Source organism: Cnephaeus nilssonii, assembly GCF_951640355.1.
Source record: "Cnephaeus nilssonii genome assembly, chromosome: 8".
NCBI lineage: Eukaryota > Metazoa > Chordata > Mammalia > Chiroptera > Vespertilionidae > Cnephaeus > Cnephaeus nilssonii.
Window position 1 is genome coordinate 95,207,146 of NC_137079.1, and position 21,281 is coordinate 95,228,426.

Genomic DNA, 21,281 nt, shown 5'->3' on the forward strand with positions numbered 1-21,281 from the left:
GGTGGTCAGTGCGCTTCCACGGGGGGAGTGCCACTCAGCCACAAGCTGGGCTGAAGGCAGTGGGAGCCTCTCCCGCCCCCGTGACAGCGCTGAGATGCCTGACTGCAGTTTAGGCCCTAAGCCACAGTCGGACATCCCCCAAGGGCTCCCGGGCTGCCATAGGGATGCCTGACTTGCAGCTTAGGCCCGATCCCCCAGCTGAGGGACCCCCCTAAGTGCACGAATTTTCGTGCACTGGGCCACTAGTATATAAATAAGATAAATTGTATTTTTGAATAGGCAGTACATTAACATGGTTCAGAAAGTCAAAAGCACATTAAAAAGTACTCACATTGAGAAACTTTTATCTCATCTTCTTCCAGTGTGTGGTTCTTGTTTTTAATACCTGGAGACCATGTCTTTTCTGCCAATAATGGGTTTCAGTGAGTCATTTTTTTATGTTGATGCTATTTTGTATAAAGTTATCATTGATAAGTAGAATTCAGTATTGTCTATTCCTTGCTTAGGTGTGTGTTCTCAAAATATCAAGAGCATTCACATAATCCAAAAGGAATGTTTTCTATTTAATTTAAAACTATTCAGAAAACACTGAACTCTCACAGAAGGATGATATTGTGGAATTTCAAAAGAATAAAGACTTCAACCCTGGCCAGGTGGCTTGCTTAGTTGGAGCATCTTCCTGTACCAAAAGGCTTTAGCTTCGATTCCTGGTCAGGACACAAGCCTAGGTTACAAGTTCGACCCCCTGTATGAGAGGCAACCAATTGATGTTTCTCTCTCAAATCAATTAAAAAAAATATATCCTCAAGTGAGGATTAAAAATAAAAGAATAAAGACTTCTGTTAATATATGAAAATTTATAATTTATTTCTTAGTATGTGTGTAGTGAGCTTGGTACTTTCAATTAAAAAAAAACTCCCTTATTATGATAATTTTCAAAATAAACAGAAATAGAATAAGTAACCTCCATATATTCATTTCTCAGATATAATAATCTATACTAATAAAAGAGTTATATGCTAATTAGACCAGGAGACCTTACGGACGTTCTTCCAGACAAAGCCATGATGGCGGGACCGAGGCAGAGGCAGTTAGGGGCAATCATGCCGGCAGGGGAGGGCAGTTGGGGTCGATGAGGCAGGCAGGCAGAGGCAGTTAGGGGTGATCAGGCAGGCAGGCAGAGAGGTTAGTGGTGATCAGGCAGGCAGGCAGAGGCAGTTAGGGCAATCAGGCAAGCAGGCAGGTGAGCGGTTAGGAGCCAGCGGTCCCAGATTGCGAGAAGGATGTCTGACTGCGGGTTTAGGCATGATCCTGCAGGGATCGGGCCTAAACTGGCAGTTGGACATCCCTCAAGGGGTCCCCGATTGGAGAGAATGCAGTCTGCGCTGAGAGAACCCCCGCACCCCCCCCCCGTGTACGAATTTCATGCACTGGGCCACTAGTCCTATATAATAAAAGGTTAATGTGCAAATCAACCAAACGGCACAATAACTGGTCACTATGATGTGCACTGACCACCAGGGTACAGACGCTCAGCACATGAGCTGCCCCCTGGTGGTCATTATGCTACCACAGCGGGAGTGCTGCTCAGCCAGAAGCCAGGCTCACAGCTGGTGAGCACTGCTGCGGCAGCGGGAGCCTCCTGCCTCTACGGCAGTGCTACCAGGCAGCGGAGGCAGGCGCAGCGGGTCCAGGATAAGCGGCAGTGGAGCTGCGCCCACCCCGCTAGGGCTCCTCCCGGCCACCTGCCGCTTCAGCACTGCTACATCCCTCGGGAGATGTCAGACTGCCAATTTCGGCTCGATCCCCGCAGGCCAGGCAGTGATCGGGCCAAAACTGACAGTCCGACATCCCCTGAGGGGTCTTGGATTGCGAGAGGGCGCAGGCCAGGCTGAGGGATCCCACCCATGCACGAATCCATGCACCCGGCCTCTAGTTATCAATATTTTGCCAGATTTGCTTCATCTTTTTTTCTTTTCTTTTTATTTCTTCTTTCTTTCTTATTACTAAAGTATTTTATTGTATCATTTTTAATATGTTTTTATTGATTTCAGAGAGAGGAAGGGAGAGAGGGAGAGAGCTAGAAAGAAACATCAATGATGAAAGAATCATCGATCAGCTTTCCTCCTGCACACCCCCTTCTGGAATAGAACCTGCAACCCCAGGCATGTGCCCTGACGGGGAATCAAACTGTGATTTCCTGGTTCATGGGCCAACACTCAACCATGGAGCTACACCCTCCAGCCAGGCTAAAGTATTTTAAAGGACATCCTAGACCTCATGTCAGCTCACTCTTAAATACTTATTATATATCTAAAAATATGGATTTTTTTTCTTACATAGTAACTTCAGTACCATTGTTACCTAATTAAGTTCACAGCAGTGTGTTGGCATCATCTAATATCCAGTCTATATTCATATTTCCTTGACAGTATGGAATCTGTTTTTTTCCCATTGGGCTTGTGGGAACCAAGATCAAAACAGGCCTACACATTTCATTTGCCGTTTCTGCCTCCTGCGCCTCTTACTCTAGAGCAGTTCTTCATATCTCATGCCCCTGCTCCACCCCACCTCTGGGATTTATCTGGTTGCTTTCTTGTGGTGTCATTCTGTAGGTTCCTCTAACCCCATAATTTCTATAAGCCGATCTTATACTCTTCCCCATTCCCCTCATTGTTTTTTGTTATTCTGTTTTACTATTGTATTTCAGTTGTGGCTGTTTAATCTCACATATTGACATAATTCAATACTGTTATAAGTAGCAGTTTCAGTGCTATCCTAAGATTCAGCAGAAGCCTGTGTGATGAGGGTTCTGTAACCTCGTGCTACATCAGTGTAATAGTATCATCCTTTCCCCTAAAGTCAGGCCTGCTGGTTCACTTTCCGATTTCTCTAGGATGATGATGAAATTGTACTATATTTTTTAATTTTAGTTTTGATTTATGTTAATTCCAGTTCCTTGTGAACTATATAACTGATTCAACTATTAAGGAAAATATTTTTCACATTGCCAGGAAGTTTGAGTGGAGCAATTTTCTTACTTCTCGCATCAGAGGTCAAGATAGAACCAAACTGATTGGTGATCCACACTAGGAGGAGGGTGGCTTTGCTAGTCAGATCTCCACTACATGATGACCACCACACCTTTGTCATGGTCTGCAGGCTCCACACCCACCAACTTGTGGTGAATCAGCCCTTGTAGTGGAAGGAGTTTCAGGCATTCAGATTTTTGGATTCAATGCTATACAACTTTTTCCTTTTGTAAATAATTTCTTTTTTTTATTGATGAGAAAGAGAGAGAGAGAGAGAGAGAGAGAGAGAGAGAGAGAGAGAGAGAGAGATTTGTTGTTCCACTTATTTATTGCCTTGAGATTTATATGCCTTGAGATTTATTTATTGTATTCATTCGTTGCTTCTTGTATTTGCCCTGACCAGAGATCAAACCCGCAACCTTGGCGTATCGGAATGACGAGGCTCTAACCAACTGAGCTGCCCAGCCATGACCTGTTTGTTTTTCTTGATCAGGAAACTGCAGCAGTTGTACATGAATGTCCATTTCGTGTGGGTGGACATGGCGACAGCTCCTCTCCCTTTAAAGTGAATTTCTTATAGACAACTTATTGTTAGGTCTTGTTTATTTTTTTAAATGTTTTTATTGATTTTAGAGAGAGAGGAATGGAGATGGAGAAACATTGATGAGAGTGAGAAACATCAATCGGCTGCCTTTAGCAGGCCCCCTACTGGGGATTAAGCCCACAACCCGGACATGTGCCCTGACCAGGAATCAATCAACCAGGGACCTTATAGTGCATGGGAATACTCAATCAACTGAGCCACACAGGCAATCTCTGTATTGTAATACCATTGATGTTTAAAGTGATTAGTTACATAATTGGATTAATGTCTGCCACATTTGTTGCTGTTTTCATTGTTCTTATTGTTTTTTTTTTCTTTAGTCTTTCACTCTTTTCTGCTTTGTATGATTTTAATTATTTTGATTCCAGTTTTTCTCCTCTCTTTTTGAAATCCTTTTAAATTAGTTGCCCTAAGGTTTACAGTACACATCTAATCCAGTTGGGGGGCGATTGGGCCGGCAGGGGAGGGCAGTTGGGGGGCGATTGGGCCAGCAGGGGAGCAGTTAGGTGTCAGGCCGGCAGGGGAGCAGTTAGTGGGTGATCATGCTATCAGGCAGAAGTGGTTAGGGGCAATCAGGCAGGTAGGCAGGTGAGCGGTTAGGAGCCAGCTGTCCCGGATTGTGAGAGGGATGTCCAACTGCCAGTTTAAGCCTGATCCCGACCGGCAGTCGAACATCCCCCGAGGGTTCCCAAATTGAAGATGGTGCAGGCCAGTCTGAGGGACAGCCCCATCCTCCATGCTTGAATTTCGTGCACCGGGCGACTAGTTTACAAATAATCTAAGTTCACTTTCATATAATACTGTACTGCTTCATGATTAGTGCAAGTACCCAATTATTCTTTTCAGTCCCTCATAATTTTTCTGTCATGCATTTTACTTATCCATAAGTTACAATCACTTAATACATCGTTGCTACTATTATTTTGAACAAACTGTTGTCTGTTCAATTATTTAAAAATAAGAAATAAAACTATTTTTATATCTTCATTTCTTCCTTCTTCAATGCTTTTTCTTTTTTTCTGTAGATCCAGGTTTCTGACTATCATTTTTCTTCTTCTTGAAGAACTTCTTTAAATACCCTTTGTAAGTCAGATCTACTAGGGTAAAATTCTCTCAATTTTTGTTTGTCCAAGAAAGTCTTTATTTCTCCACTTTGGAAGGATAATTCTGATGGATACAGAATTCTAGGTTAGTGGTATTTCACATCACACTCCTCTTGCGTGCATGGTTTCTGAAGAGAAGTCTAAAGTAATTATTATCCTTCCTCCTCTATAGGTGAGGTGGTTTGCTTCTGGCTTCTTTGAAGATGTTTTTGTTTTTTTCTGCAGCCTAATTATCATATATGCCTAAGTGGAGTTTTTTTTGTTTGTTTGTTTGTTTTCCTGCTTTGTGTTTTTTGACCTTCCTGGATCTGTGGTTTGGTGTTTATCTTTAATCTGGAAAGTTTTCAGCCATTATTACTTCAAATATTTATTCTCTTTCTTTTTCTTTCCTCTTTTTGGTATTGCCAATGCGTGTGCATTACATCTTTGTAATTGTCCCGCAATTCTTTGGATGTTCTCATCTCCTTTTTTTATTCCTTTTTTCTCTTTGCGTTTTATTTTGGAAATTTCTGTTGACTGTGAATCCACGGCCCGCATGACCTTGGGTTCAAAGACTTGGAGAAAGGGCTGACATGCAAATTAATACACAAGACAAGAAATATAAATTTGGAAATTATGGGGGAAGCCAGTTGTGACCTCCATTCCCATCTACTTTTATTTACTAGAATAAACAATTGCCTTTCAGGAATGCAAAAGGACATATCAATGGTGATGTTTGTTAAACAGTAAGATTATCAGATTGGGAGAGTTTGCTTTAGGCCATTAAGTCAGCAGTAGGTAATAAAATGCAGATATTCTCCCTGTGAATATCAAAGAGCCCCATTCAGCCTTCTGACAGGACTTCTCACATTTATGTTAATTACTGTTGATCTTGCTTCCCAGCATTTCCATCTTCTTTAATTTCTTAATAGATGTTGATATGACACTTGCAGAGCTCGGATTTTTTTTTTTTTAAGACTTTTATTCTGATCTGCAGACTAAAATTAAAAATATAAGAACAAGAATGAGACAGGCAACAGTGGTTATGCTAAAAGGCAAAAGTAAGGAGGTCCAGTGAAAAGGAGTAAATTATTTCTTTAAATTGCTACTAGGCATCCAAGGAATTAGTTTGTAAGTGTGCCTGGGATAATTATACAATATTCTGCTGTAATTTCAAAATATCAAGGGTGGTGTTATTTTTACTTTAAGCACCAAGAAGGTGATTTTTCATTGAAGTTGTCATTTTAAACTATATCACTGTGCTGGTGCATGTGCAGCAGCTGATTTCCATTGATTATTACTATACATAGACCCCCTGGGGCTCCAATTCACAAAAGAAAAAACTATTCTTAAGTTTGCTGCTGGTGAGTGCCATTCATCAGACTTTTTACATAATGGTTTAGTTGGGGGAGGTCTTAGTAATGTTAAATTCTCTTTGCCTCTCCCAGGAGCAGGCATTGATAATAAATGTATTTAGGTTTTTGCTTTCCCCCCTCCCCCCCTTTGGTGTCAATGCTAGCCAGAATAAACCTCTCTTTAATTCTACACACAAAGGAACAGTAGTTTGATTCTGTGTCATATAAAAAGCGAAGCTGGGTGGGGACATCCGTGTAATTATACTTTGCCCATGTACTTACTATACTAGGTGGGGGAGCAGCCCACGTAAGGGATTTTACCCAGGGAGGACTTCCCCCACTAGCCCTTGGTGATATTACCGCATAGCTGGTGACTGCCAGCATGGCAAGAAAGACGTTCTTAGGCGTTCTTAGAGTTTTGGTCTTTTCACAGATTCGGTCAGCTTTCTGGACCATCTTCTTTATCACTCCCCAAGTCATCTCTGGGCTGTTTATTGTCCGCTGTGTTTGTCTCCCACTCCTTATCTTCAGCGTGTTGCCTGGGGCTGCTGCTGTCTATGGCTGGGGTGGCTGATTGTCTACAGCTGCAAGGTGTGGCTCCAGGTGCAAGGTCCTCATTAATCAGGCTAGTTCCTCTCTCGGATCCATGTTGCAGTTTAATATTTCTTGTGGGAATCCACACAGGTTTGGAGAAATTTTCTGGAAATATACAAGCATATCCTTGACCAACTGTTAGCAATGGGTTGGGTCCCTTACATAAACCAGACTTGGGATCTTTCCATTTAACTAGACCATTTTCCTTTGTTTTATTCTGACACCAGTGTAACTCCATGCGTGTCCTGCCATCAGCATCACAAGTGAAAAAATTTAAAGTAATTAAGGCTTGGTGCAGTCTACCCACAGGTGATTTCTCCATCATAATCCCCCCTTTTAGTTTTTCAAGTTGGGATTTTAGCCACTGATGTTGGCGTTCAGTAATGGCCTGTCCCTGGGAATTATATGGTATTCCTGTAATGTGCTGAATTTTCCACTTTTTACAAAATTGCTGGAAATGACAGCTTGTGTAAGCAGGTCCATTATCACTTTTAATAATTTTTGGAATTTCCATGATGGCAAATGCAGCTAGGCAATGATTAGTAACCTGTTTTGCCCTTTTCCCTGTAGAAGCAGTAGCCCATAGGGTTTTTGAAAAGGTGTCTATAGAGACATGCAATGTCCCAAGGCGTCCAAAGGGAGTATAATATGTTACATCCATTTGCCAGATATGGTCCCTTAGCAAACCTCTAGGGTTTATTCCTGTGTTAGGCCCTTGAGGTAGATGTAACATGCAAGTGGGACATTCTCTGATAATCTGTTTTGCCTGCTGTCAAGTGATTGAGAATTGTCTAGACAACATTTTGGCAGGCTGTTGTAAAAGCTGATGAGACTCTGAGGCCTGTTTTAATAAAGCAACTAATTGATCAGCATGTGCATTTCTTTTAGTTAACAGGCCGAGTAATAAACTGTGAGCCCTGATGTGAGTGATATAAAAAGGATATTGTCTCTGTGGTACAATCTGCTAAACTTGTTTAAATAGTAAAAATAAACTTTGGTCACTGAGCCATTTTAAACGAGCAGTTTCAATTCTATTTACTAAACCTGCAGCGTAAGAAGAGTCAGAGATGATATTAAGAGGCTCTTGGAAATCCTGCAATGCAGCTTTAATAGCTTCTAATTCAATTCTTTGTACAGAAGTATGACTAGTTTGGATGACTTGGTCTAAATTCATTGTATGATAAGCAGCTTTGCTGTTAGACGATCCATCAGTAAAAACAGTTAATTCTCTAGGAATAGATTCCTGCCTAGTATTTTTTGGTATAATAATAGTGGTATAATATAGAAATTGTAATAATTTGTCTTTTAGTTGGTGACAACTAAGTTCCCCTGAATATATACCCAGTCTCATTTGCCAGTTTAAATCAGTCTGAAATAACATTTCTAATTGCTTCCCAGTGAGGGGAAGGCAAAAATATATTGGGGTTCTTCTCCTCTAAGCTGTCTGCAGTGCTTTCTAAATTGAAATATCAACTGAGCCATAACTTCTATATATGTAACTACAGTTTTAGAGGATTGATGTCCTAGGTGGACCCATTCAATAATAGCAAGAGAGTTTTTATTTTGGAAGATGACTCCAGTGGGACTATTTGCACTAGGATTAATCTGTCCCAATAAAGGCAATTCAGGCAAGTACCCATGCCACTTGGGCTAAGGAGATTGCCTGCTCAATTCTTTGTAACTCCTTTCTAGCTTCATCTGTCAATACTTGGGGTGAGGGAAGATTAGAGTCACCTCTAAGTATATTAAATAAATTTGTCATTTCTCCTGTAGAGATTTTTAGATAAGGTCTTAACCAATTAATGTCTCCTAATAATTTTTGAAAGTCATTTAAGGTTTTAAGGCAATCTTTTCGTATTTCTACTTTTTGAGGCCTAACATATTGGTTTTCAATTATGGTACCTAGATATTTTAAAGGCATTTCTTTCTGTACTTTTTCTGGAGCAATTTTTAAGCCCCATTTAGGAAGTTCTTTTTCTAATTGAGAAAACATTCCTAAAGTCTGTTCTTCCCGTGGATTTGCTAGAAGCAAGTCATCCATGTAATGGACAATATAACACTGGGAATATTTGTCCCTTAAAGGCTGAATAGCGTGAGCTACATATTTTTGACATAAAGTAGGGCTAGTGGCCATTCCTTGAGGCAAAACTTTCCATTGATACCTTTTCATAAGCTCTATATTATTAATAGATGGCACTGAAAAGGGAAATCTTTGTTTATCTTGCGGTGCCAAGGCAATGATGAAGAAACAATCCTTAAGATCTACTACTGTAAGAGACCAATCTAGAGGGATTTGTGAAGGTGCTGGGAGTTCAGGCTGTAAAGCTCCCATGGTATGCATAGTAGCGTTAACAGCTCTAAGATCATGTAACAATCTCCATTTTCCTGTCGCCTTCTTAGGTATTGTAAATATAAGGGTATTCCAAGGACTATTGGAAGGCTCTATGTGGCCAGCCTCTAATTGTTCCTGTAATAATTCATGAATATGACTTAATTTCTCCTTGGTTAATGGCCACTGATCTACCCATATAAGTCTATCATCTTTCCATTGTATAGGCTCAGCATGGGGGTGAGGAGATTGAGCAATGACCACTCCTAAAAAGGCTGATATTCTAATCCTTGTTTTCCTGTGTGTCCTTTGGCCTGAATGGGTTCTTTAATCCCCTGATTATCTTTTCCTAAACCTTGACCCCCTTGATATCCCATCTGAGTTATTAACTGTTGTCCCTTGCCGGTAATAATACAAGGTTGTAAACCTTCTGAAACGTCTCAGCCCCATAAGTTGACTGCAATTCCAGAGACTATATAGGGCTGAAACCATCCTGTTTGTCCTTCCTCATCTTGCCACTTTAACACTGCAGCGCTGCGTTGCTTGTTATCAGGGACTCCAACTCCCATAATAGAGCCTATAGCTTCAACCATGGACCAACTTGGAGGCCAGAATTCTTGACTGATGACACTAATATCTGCTCCAGTGTCTACTAATCCTTTAAACAGTTTTCCCTCTATTCTTAGATTAATCATAGGACGGGTCTTGCTAATTTCCTGTATCCAATATATATCTGAGCTTCCAAATCCCTGTGTTCCTCTCTTCCCTTTTATAACTTCACCTTGCTGAATATAAGGTAAAAGCAGGAGCTGAGCGATTCTTTGTCTTGGAGTAATTTGCATAATACGTTTGGATTCTAATATTACCTTGATTTCTTCCTCATAGTCTGAATCTATGACTCCAGGAAAAACAGTTAGTCCTTTTAGAGTATTTTCACTTCTCCCTAAGACTAAGCCTGACGTTCCTGGTGGCACAGGTCCCCAAATTCCTGTAGGAACAACTTTTCCAGCCAAATTGGGGATCAGGGTGATTGTTATTGTATATTGAGATCTAAACCAGCACTTCCTGGAGTGATTTGAACAAGGGAATCTACTGTGGGCCTGGCAGGGTGGAAATTCCCCTTATTTAACAATGGGGCTGGGGGGAGCCCCTCTGGCTGTTTCCCTGTGGCTGGCCATTTCCTATGTCTTGATTTAATGGCTGGCCATTTCTATGAAATTTAGATCTACATTGGTTGGCCCAATAATTTCCTTTTAGACATCTGGAACATAAACCTGCATTATCTGAATTGGGCGGCGGAATGCTCACGCCTTCTCCTAGAGCGCCGCCTTGTGTCCTCTTTGGTTGCTTACATTCCTTTATAAAATGTCCTTGCTGTCCACATTGAAACATGATTTCTCATTGTAATTGTGGCAGCTAATAAGCTTGCCTGAAAAATGCCTGACCCCACATTCTGACATGCTCGAATCATTTCTGTGATGGTACTGTTTTTTCTTAGAGGCGTTAGACATTTCTTACAATCAGCATTGGCATTTTCATAAGCTAATTGCTGAGTCAAAATGTCCCCTGCTGTCTCATGTTGAATCTGCCATCTCACTGCTCTAGTGAGGCAAGCTACAAAATCAGAGAATGATTCAGCATGCACTTACTAAAGGCTCCCTCAGGTTCTCCTTTTGCTGGTAAAGTCCACCAGGCTTTTCTTCCACAAAGTCTAATTTACTCATACGCCTGTTGGACATATTGGAGCTGATTCTGGACGTCACTAAATTGCCCCTGTCCTGCAATCATCTCAAGGGTTATGGGAACATTCTGTCTAAAAATTTTAGAGAACATTCTTTCTCTAAAAATTCTCCTTTCCATAGCAAATAATCTCCTCTATCCAGAGTTGCACGGGTCAGAGAATACCAATCATAAGGAGCTAGGAATGCATCAGAAATATTAGTTATAATTTCTCCAGTAAATGGAGCATTGGGGCCATTCTGTATCACACTATCACGCAAGACCTTTATCATTTTAAAGTCAAATCTTTCATGCTGTCTTATTATTTGATTTAGGAGTTGTGGGTTAGCTACCTGTATAATAGGAAAAGCAAGTCTGTCCTCCAACGTCATGTCCTTTAATCCTTCTCAGATAGCTTTTTGCATAGGCGATTCTATTAGTGGCGATTTAAATGTTTCAGAATAGGACATGAAGGCCACTCCTCCAATTTATCTTTCTGCTCCTCTTTAGGAGCGGAAGGTGCAAAGGAAAGAGGTCTCTCTTCTCTGAAAGGCTCTAGCAAATGCAATACCATTTTCCACAAGGAGAAACGTTTTAGAGACAAACTTTTTCCTTGCTGCTGAGCTTCTTTCAAGTTTTGACCTATTCTTTCCTAACATTCAACATCCAACGTACCCTCGTCAGAAAACCATGGATTATATTCTATAATAATCTGTAGAAACTGTAAAAGAAGATCTTCTGACACTGCAATTCCCTTATCCTTGAGCATGCAAGCCAAAAGTCTACAAGGAAGTCTCTCCCCTTTTGACGAATTCTGCCCCATTATGGTCTGGCTGAAACAAAAGAAATTATTCTAGCACTTATGGATCTGTGGGCTTTTGCAGCTGACACGAGTTTTGCACGCAGTTAATCTTCCACCACCAATCCGGTGATTTCTTTTTCTGCTCTGGCGAATTTTCTTCAAGTCACAGTTCAAGGGCGCCAAATGTGAAGCCATGGCCCACGTGGCCTCGGGTTCAAAGACTTGGAGAAAGGGCTGATGTGCAAATTAATACACAAGACAAGAAATATAAATTTGGAAATTATGGGGGAAGCCAGTTGTGAGCTTGATACAAGGGACCAAGTTCCACTAAGTCTCCATTCCCATCTGCTTTTATTTACTAGAATACACAATTGCCTTTTAGGAATGCAAACAGACATATGAAAGGTAATGTTTGGTAAACAGTAAGATTTATCAGATTGGGGGAGTTTGCTTTAGGCCATTGAGTCAGCAGTAGTTAATAAAATGCAGATATTCACCCTGTGAATATCAAAAAGCCCCATTCAGCCTTCTGACCGGACTTCTCACATTTATATTAATTACTGTTGATCTTGGTTCCCAGCAGTTGACATTCTTCAAGTTCACTCATTGTTTCCTCAGCTGTGTCCAGTCTGCTGATGAGCCTATCAAACACCTTCATTTCTGCTAAAATGTTTTTGATTTCTAGCATTTCCTTTTTAATTCATTTTTTAGAGTTTCTGTCTTTCTTCTTGCATTACCCATATATTCTTGTGTATTTTCTACTTTTTCCTTTTGAATCCTTGGTATATTAATCATAGTTATTTCATATTCTAAATCTGATAATTCTATTATTTCCGACATATCTGAATCTGGTTCTGTTGCTTGTTCTGTCTCTTTAAACTGTTTTCATCTTTTAACGTGATTTCAAAGTCTTTGTTGAAAGTTGGACATGATGTACTAGGTAAAAGAAACAGAGATAAATAGGGCTTTGGTGTGAGGTTCTATGTTTAGCTGCCTAGGGATTAGGCTGTGTTTACTTTTTGCAGTAGCTGTGGTTTGGGAAGTTAAACTTTACCTTTTCTGTTTCCTCTATTGTCTTTGGGTTTCTCTGGGGACTTATACTTAAATATGGTCTGAGACATGCAGTTCTTTCAGTTGTATTTCCCTGGTGTTATACACTAAGTGGCCAGATTATTATGATCTCTGAACGCATAATAATCTTGCCACTCATTGTGTGTGTGTGTGTGTATATATATGTATTAGAGGCCCGGTGCATGAATTCGTGCATGGGTGGAGTCCGGCCAGCCTGGCCAGGGGGAAGGGACATGGGCGGTTGGCCGGCCTGCCTGCTGGTTGAGCTCCTGATCAAGGGGAAATTTGCATATTAGCCTTTTATTATATAGGATATACACTGAGTGGCCAGATTATTATGTGTTCAGAGATTAGAATAATCTGGCCACTCAGTGTAAGAGCTCTATTGATGTAGTGACTTGTGGGAGGGAGATGCATTCTAGTCCTATCGTTAAGTCTTAGTCTGTTAGTGAGCCTGTGTCCCTTGGCTGTGGCTTTTAACAAGTACTTTTCAGTTCCCCTCCCCTGTGTTGATGATACAAGAAGACTAAAAGGTGCTCTGGTTGGATATTTCCCCCCCTCTGGTAAAAGAGTTTCTTTTTAGTGCAGGCCTTATTAAGAATAACAGAATGTTCTGGCATATTTCGTAATGGATACTTTTTCCTTCCCTGGCAGGAAATATGGGGGAATTTTTCTTGATCTTCACTGTGAGAGCCTGGTCGGGTTCCTTAAGCTAAAACTCCTAAAAGTGTGGGGATTCCTCCTTAAAATAGGTCTCCCTGGAGTTCTTAACTGTCAGATTTGTGCACACTGAAGAATCGTGTAACTGGCTACATGTCTTTTCAGTTTTAGGGGGCTATGATTTTTCTCTATGACCTCAGTTCTTTGCGGGATCTAGGAAGAGTTAGTGATTTTCAGTCGGTTCTACTTTTCACTTCTTGGGATGGCATAATACCTTCAAGGCTCCTTATATACTAAACCAGAAATCAGAGGCCTCAATTATTTCCTTTTTTACAATGCATTTTCTCCCCTATTTCCATGATATACCTTACCTTTCAATTCTCTAACAGCTCTAACTTTTCATCTTCCTTTCCACCCTTTATTTGGAAGTACAGGGATTTGCTCTTAATCCTCTTCTCACCCATATCACCTTCCCTGATGACCCTATCTCCGTCTGCAGCTTTAATTCACACCTGAAGGATGAGGTCTCCTCAGTCTTAGTGTCCTGAGTATTTGACATCCTATGAACACCTCAATATCAGTGTCTCCAAACTGAGTTTATTTTTGTAAACCCTCCATTCTTGTCTCACAATTGCACCACACTCTCCTTCTTTCTCCCACTGACCCATCTCCCTTCTTTGTATTCACTGCTCAGATTAAATGACTCTGCAACTCTGTCCACCCATTTGCTCAAGCCAAAAACCTGCTTCTAGACTGTTCTTTCTTACCCAAATCCAATCATTCACACAGTCCTGATAATTTTTCACTCAAAAGAAAAACAAATTCAAATCTGCCTCCTTATCCTTGTTCCTCACTGCTGTTGCTCTCATTCAGGCTCTTAATAGTTTACTGTCTGTTCTCCATGCCTCTTCCAGTATTCCCCACACTACTGTCAACCTCTCAGTGTTGGCATCAGATTGCTTCTCTCTTGCCTACAGAAGTAGTCTTTCATATCTCCTGACCTGTAAGCAATGCATTAGATATGTACATAAAATATAAGAAATTGTTTAGATTTATTTTTCTGTATCTTATGTTATAAAAATGTCTTTTTTTTGTTTTGGAATGAAGTAGAACAATATAGCACTTGCATATAATTTATAAATATATTTATATTTATCTTGAATACTCTTGAATACTCAAACAATATTTTATTGTACATAATCAAAAAGTTAAGAGACCATGGGCCTACAGTATAAAATTCTAATTCCTGAGGTTGGTGCCCCAGGTCCTCAGTTGTCTGGACCTGACCACTTGTGTCCAGTCTCCTCTCCCTCTTGTTTCCCATTTGTTCCCTGCATTATGAACGCACATATTTATCTACCTGGTTACTATCAGTTACCAGGCTATTTCATGCCTTCATATTGCTCTCACATTGTTGCTTCTCCCTGGAATTTCCTTCTTACTTCTCCCTTATCTCATCCTTCATTCCCACCCTGCCCTGCAAAATCCTGCTCCTTAATTTTAACCCCTTCATGGTACAGGTAAAGTCATCATGCTCTCTTTTGCTGCCCTACTATTTAGTACTTGTTCACTCATTCCTTTAACAGTTTCTGTTGAGCAACTTTTCTCTGGACACTGCTCTAGGCTCAGGAGACAGTGTAGTCAGTTCACTTCTCTGTCTCCTTCACTGTGAGCTTTTTGGAGACACTCTCTTCCCATTCCTTACCTCCAACATTTCTTGGTTTGTTGACCACCTGCATGAGTGAATGAATCAATTAGTGAGTAAGGACACTAGACACTAGCATCTCTTTCAACATTGAGATTCTATTTTTATTTAAAAATTGATCAGAAACTAAGTTGTAAATTTGAGAATTTCTATAGCCCACATCTTATTTGTGGTGCAGTTTATGCTCATTCACTAAATCCAGTCATCCATCTATACTAATAAAAAGGTAATATGCTAATTAGACCGGGTCAACCGGCCATCTTCCGGACGTCTGACTTCCTTCCAGACAAAGCCATGGTGGTGGGGGCTGAGGCAGAAGCTGTTAGGGGCGAGATCAGGCTGGCAGGGGAGAGCAGTTAGGGGCGAGATCAGGCTGGCAGGGGAGGGCAGTTGGGGGTGACCAGGCCAGCAGGGGAGGGCAGTTGGGGGCGAGATCAGGCCGGCAGGGGAGGGCAGTTGGGGACGAGATCAGGCCAGCTGGGGAGGGCAGTTGGGGGGCGAGATCAGGCCAGCAGGGGAGGGCAATTGGGGGCAAACTGGCCTGCAGGGGAGGGCAGTTGGGGGCAATCAGTCCAACAGGGGGTCAGTTAGGCATCAGTCAGGCTGGCAGGGGAGTAGTTAGGGGGCAATCAGGCTGGCAGGCAGAAGCGGTTAGGGACAATCAGGCAGGCAGGCAGGCGAGTGGTCAGGAACCAGCAGTCCCAGATTGTGAGAGGGATGTCCCACTGCCGGTTTAGGCCCGATTCCGACCAGTAGTCAGACATCCCCCCGAGGGGTCCCAGATTGGAGATGGTGCAGGCCGGGCTGAGGGACACCCTTCCGTGCACAAATTTTTTGTACCGGGCCTCTAGTTTAGTAATAAGCCTAGGTTTGTATATATTTTATTTGTATGTATACATTTTGTTAAGCCTAGAAAGTGGAATAAAATAAGTACAGGCAGTCCTCAGGTTACGTTGGAGATTCGTTCCTATGGTGCGATGTAACACGATTTTCGCCATAAGTCGGAACCCACCTACATAAGCCCCTACGTCACTCACGTGGAGCACATACACAGCAGTATTGAAGTGAAACAGTAAAAGAAATTTAAAAGAAAGATAACAATTCCTGACCTTTACTTGTGGGAAATAAATAATAAAAAACATAAAGCACATATGCACATAAGTCGAAATGACGGAACTTTTAATTTTTTTTATAAATAAATGGGAGATGGCGTCAAAACCACTAAACGACATAAGTCCAGTCCCATGTAACCTGAGGACTGCCTGTACTTGATTATTATTCTAGAGCTATTCTTTCTGGTAGTGGTTATAAAGTTTAGCCTGACTTAATGACTTTAAAATGAATATTTATATCCCATGTTCTGGATGTCCTTTGGTTTATATTGGAATAGTGCATTAAAAAGTTGGTTTTAGAGGAGGAATAATTAGCCTTGCTAGTATGCTGTTCTTTATTTAAGAAATATAACTACAAAACAGATAAATTAATATTTAATAGTTTCTATTACAGATATTTTTCCATTAATAAATATTTTACCAGATGTGAAATTTAAGTTCACTTCATGTGTCTCAGAATTTATATTTGTTTAATATTTACATGATTTAAGTCACAATTTTTATATTGTAACACATTTCATAAAGTGAGTTTTACTGTTATAGCTTGAACTGGTCAGATTTTGTATATAAGTATGTATATGTATAAAATAAAAAAATGTGTGTGGTGTGGTTGATTGAGATAGACAGACTGCTTAACTGAGTCAGTGAAAGACTAAACCTGAAAGGGATGAAGATTAAGGAATGGTATGTCTACCATAATTACTAGTATTACTACTAGTAATAATTAGTTAGACTGCTTTTCTTCTGAAGAAAGCTGAGTCTGGAATTCCCTCAAAAGTTAGAAACATACCTTTATGTTTTAATCCTTTTTAAATAGCTTGTATGATTCTAAATTTTAAATGAAAAGCTCTTTGAATTTACCTTATGAAATTGAATTAAACAAAATGCTTTTGAACTGTTTTTCTTTCTCTTAGGTATAATATTGAGCCCAGTTTATATTGCCCATTTTTCTCCCTTGGAGCATGCATGGAAGGCCTTAACATTTTATTTAATAAACTGTTGGGAATTTCATTGTATGCAGAGCAGCCTGCAAAAGGAGAGGTGTGGTGTGAAGATGTTCGAAAACTGGTAAGCATCCCAGTTTGTATAAAGTTGTATTACTTTGCTTCTTGGGTTTAATAATTGAGTTAATTGAATTAATAGCACTTTCATCTTTAAGTTAGTTTTGCCTATTGGAGCAGATCTCACCTTATTCCTGTTTTACAAAAAACCTGAATGACCACTTCTGACTTAAGACACTGTGTGAAAGAAACATTGTTCTCTAAAATCAGTTGATGCTGAAAATTAATATAAGTTTATAACAGCAGAGTTAGTTATTTGAAAAAAAAAATTAGGAATCTGCTAGGGGGTTGAATCTTCATATATTGACCAATTGTGGTTAAAGGGAAATCTGTCATTACTTTTTTACATTCCTGCCATGCTAATTGTCCTTTTAGGTTCATTTCCGAATCCACTGCATTGGTCACATTTCCTTTTCTTCCAGCCCCTTCCCATTTTGTAGGAGCTTAATTTGCATCAGATATAAGTTTATGTCCCATGTTTTGATTTGACTTCTTTGATAATAACTTTAAGCCTAGAATCCACTCGTCTCCTTTAGAGCTCCCTTTGTTTGAGGTGTGAATGTTTTTATTTTTCCCTGATAAGAGTTCAAAGATTTATTGACCCATATGTTTATCACGAAGACTTTGTGTTGTTATGGTGTTTACATGTTGTTTATTTGCCTATCACACAGTACTCTTATCACTGTATTTCAATAAACGAAAGCTATCTCATTATTCCTTGGCTTGTTCTGTGAACATGGAATTGATGTAGTGGTGGAACTGAAAGGATAGAATGAATGGGAGCACCTTGTATCACTGTACTTAACTACCTAAGTATTTCTCTGTATATAATGTACTTCAAAAAATGCTAGAGATTGATAAAATACAGATATATAGTGAAAAGAAAACTGGTAACAAGAATGAAAGGACAGAGTGTGAAGGGCAAGGAAGTGTCTGCAGGATGTGAGCCCCGGGCAGGACTCTGTGTTTGTTTGCTGCTGTAGCCAAATACCATGAACAGTTCCTAGCACCCAGAAGGTGCTAATAGATCTTTGTTGAATTAATATATGCTTATAGGAAGTTTTAAAGCATAAGACTTAGCTTCTCTTTGGCAGAATCCTCAAGGTGTAAAAAGACAAAGAAGGCAGGATGGAGACCAGTGGGTGAGCCTTCTTAGGTTCAGTTTTGGGTAAAGTCATAAATAATGATTTTATTGATCATCAACTGAAGCCAGAGGCTACATTTTGTTATTTCTGTGTCCAAGGGTTATAATTTGTATGAACACATATCATTACATTCTACAATTTGAAGGAAAAATAATTTTGCTGCTAAAATTTCCAAGATAACACTTAATTCTAACTCCTTTTGATGATTTGTGAACAGTCTGAGGAGCTGTATTTGGTAGAGGTGTCAGTTGAATGGTCCAAACAAGGAGGGTTTCATCTCCTGGAGAGAATTACCCAAATCAGAATCATCTGAGATGTGAAGAGCAAATAGAATCTATCTTGAAATAATATGGGATGTAGAAAGTAATAAAATGTCTATATTTATAGCTGTGCATGATTTATATACAGGATGGTGCAAAAGTAAGTATATGGTTGTTTGTGTGGAAAATAATACAATAATTAATAAATAATAATACAAGAATAAGCTGTTTCTTGTACTCATAACTGTAAACCTACTTTTACCACAACCTGTATAGATTTTTGTGTGGGGGATGGTTTTCCACTTGTAGAGTTTCTGATTGACTCATTTACTACTAAATTAAACTGTTTTTTTTTCTAGGCTGTGGTTCATGAATCTGAAGGATTGTTGGGGTACATTTACTGTGATTTTTTTCAGCGAGCAGACAAGCCACATCAGGTGATACTTTATTTATAATCTAGTCTCTCTAAAAATGATCAGTTAATTTATATTAATATGAACTTTATATATTTTTTGTAGTTCCCTAATATTTAAAGGGCATTATGATAATTACTAAATATATTAATTTGAGATTAGCTGTGAATTTAAAAATAAACATTATGAAAACCATTAGATATGCCTATATATGTCACTTTTATCTGTGTTATGATAATAATGATAGTAATAATAATAGCTGATATTATATGAACCCTTCTGTGTCACATCATGTTTTTGAATGTTCACCTCAACCTTTGAACTAGACACTAATATTATGAGGAAACTGAGGACAGAGAGGTTTAATTAGTTGCCCTGAGTCACACAGCTAGAAGTACTAGGATTTGAATCCAAACATTCTGACTATAGCCCCAGCTCTTAACCACTTTCCATACTTGTTAATGGACCTAGTTTAAAATTGCAGAAAATACATAAGTCCCCCCTCATTTATTAAGGATACTTTCCAAGATCCCAGTGGATGCCTGAAACCAAATATAGTACCAAACCCTATAACTGGTATATACTATGTTTTGTGCTATACATACATACATACCTATGATAAAGTTTAATTCATTGTAATGACTTAACAATAAAATAGAACAGTTATAATAATATACTATAATAAAACTTACTACTAAGTGAATGTAGTCTCTCTTACTCTGATAACTGATCTGATACTGAGATGACTACTAAGTGACTAATATGTGGGTAGTGTATACAGCATGGATATGCCAACCAAGGAATGGCTCACATTCTGGGAGGGATGCAGCAGAACAGTGAACAATTACATCATGTTACTCAGTACAGCATGCAGTTTAAAACTTATGAATGGTTTATTTCTGGAATTTTTCATTTATTATATTTGGACCATGATTATCAGACAGTAACAGAAATGGAAAGTGAAACTGCAGGTAAGGGGGAACTGATGTATCTTTATATGGGAACCTTATCCACCACCAATTCACTTCTTTTGTGAAATATTTGAGGTTCATTCTTTTCCTTAACTGTGTACTGGTATAGCAATCATCTTCAACAGTTTTAGGTAATTTGATGGGAAATGTTAAGAGTTCAGGTTATCTATAATAATAAAAGCGTAATATGCCAATTAGACTGGCCAGCTGAACGTCCTTCCGGACATCCTTCCGGATGTCCTTCCGGAAGACCTTCCGGACGAAGCTGGGGCTGCAAGGGCCGAGGCAAGCCACCATGGCTGTGAGGGCCGAGCCCCTTGCACGGATTTTGTGCATCGAGCCTCTAGTAAGTTATAATAGAAATAATGGTACCTTATATTTAAATAGTGATTCATAATTTCAAAGCATTTTAATAGATGTGAGCTTATGAAATCTGGGCAACTACTCTGGGATTTGACAAGGCAGAGATGAAGCTCATAAAGGCAAACCAGTTTCCAAGATGATTTGGCTGGTAGGTGAGGAAGGTGGGACCATAATTTAGGTCATCAGACACTGATTCCTGTGTTCTTCCTCTTTGCTTAAATGGCTGGTAGAGAGTCTATGTTAGTGATTAAGAACTCTGGCTCCTAATAGTCCAACTGGGTTCAGATCTTAGATGCAGCAAACCATGACAACATTACCAAGACTCAGTTTCAGTTTTCTTATCTAAAAGGCGAGATTCTTGCCTCATAGGGTTATTGTGAAGAATAGTGATAAAATGTTAGTGAATCTCAGCTTGTTATAGAAAATTTACTTCAGAACCCTTGCTTTTTGCAATTTTAGAGCTTATCAATTTCAAGTGATAAAGACAATTGGTATGGACAGTATCTCCTAGTTCCGTGGTCGCGAGCCACATGCAGCTCTTTGACTCCTTGAGTGTGGCTCTTCCACAAAATACCACGGCCTGGGCAAGTCTATTTTGAAGAAGTGGCGTTAGAAGAAGTTTAACTTTTTGCACTCGGATGTTGAGATTAAAATTACTCTTTGAATGTATCAATAATTTGAAATATAAAAAAATCCAAATAAATAAGTTTGTATGAAAAGAAACTCCAGTTTTTTATTCTACTGCCGTGCTTTGTAAAATCTGGGGTATTTAAAAAATTAAATCCCGAGTAGAATAAAGGAATCGAGAAAAAAGCAAGCGAGTGCAAAGGGTTAAGTTTAAAAAATTTGGCTCTCAAAAGAAATTTCAATCGTTGTACTGTTGATATTTGGCTCTGTTGACTAATGAGTTTGCTGACCACTGTCCTAGTTCATTGAAGGGGCTCAATAAATAATAGTGTACCTTCCCTTAGTAGCTTCATGTCTGTCACTTCCGATTTGCTTT

At 39.6% G+C, this 21,281-nt stretch overlaps 1 protein-coding gene across 4 annotated transcripts in view; it reads left to right on the forward strand.

The window, feature by feature from the left end:
* Positions 1 to 21,281, forward strand: part of MIPEP (mitochondrial intermediate peptidase) — a 230,656-nt gene that overhangs the window by 76,758 nt on the left and 132,617 nt on the right. For all 4 annotated transcript variants that reach the window (XM_079778651.1, XM_079778652.1, XM_079778653.1 and 1 more), the window contains 2 exons: positions 16,980 to 17,133; positions 18,891 to 18,968. In XM_079778651.1, the coding sequence (XP_079634777.1) occupies positions 16,980 to 17,133; positions 18,891 to 18,968 (232 nt within the window). The remainder of the gene's footprint in view (positions 1 to 16,979; positions 17,134 to 18,890; positions 18,969 to 21,281) is intronic.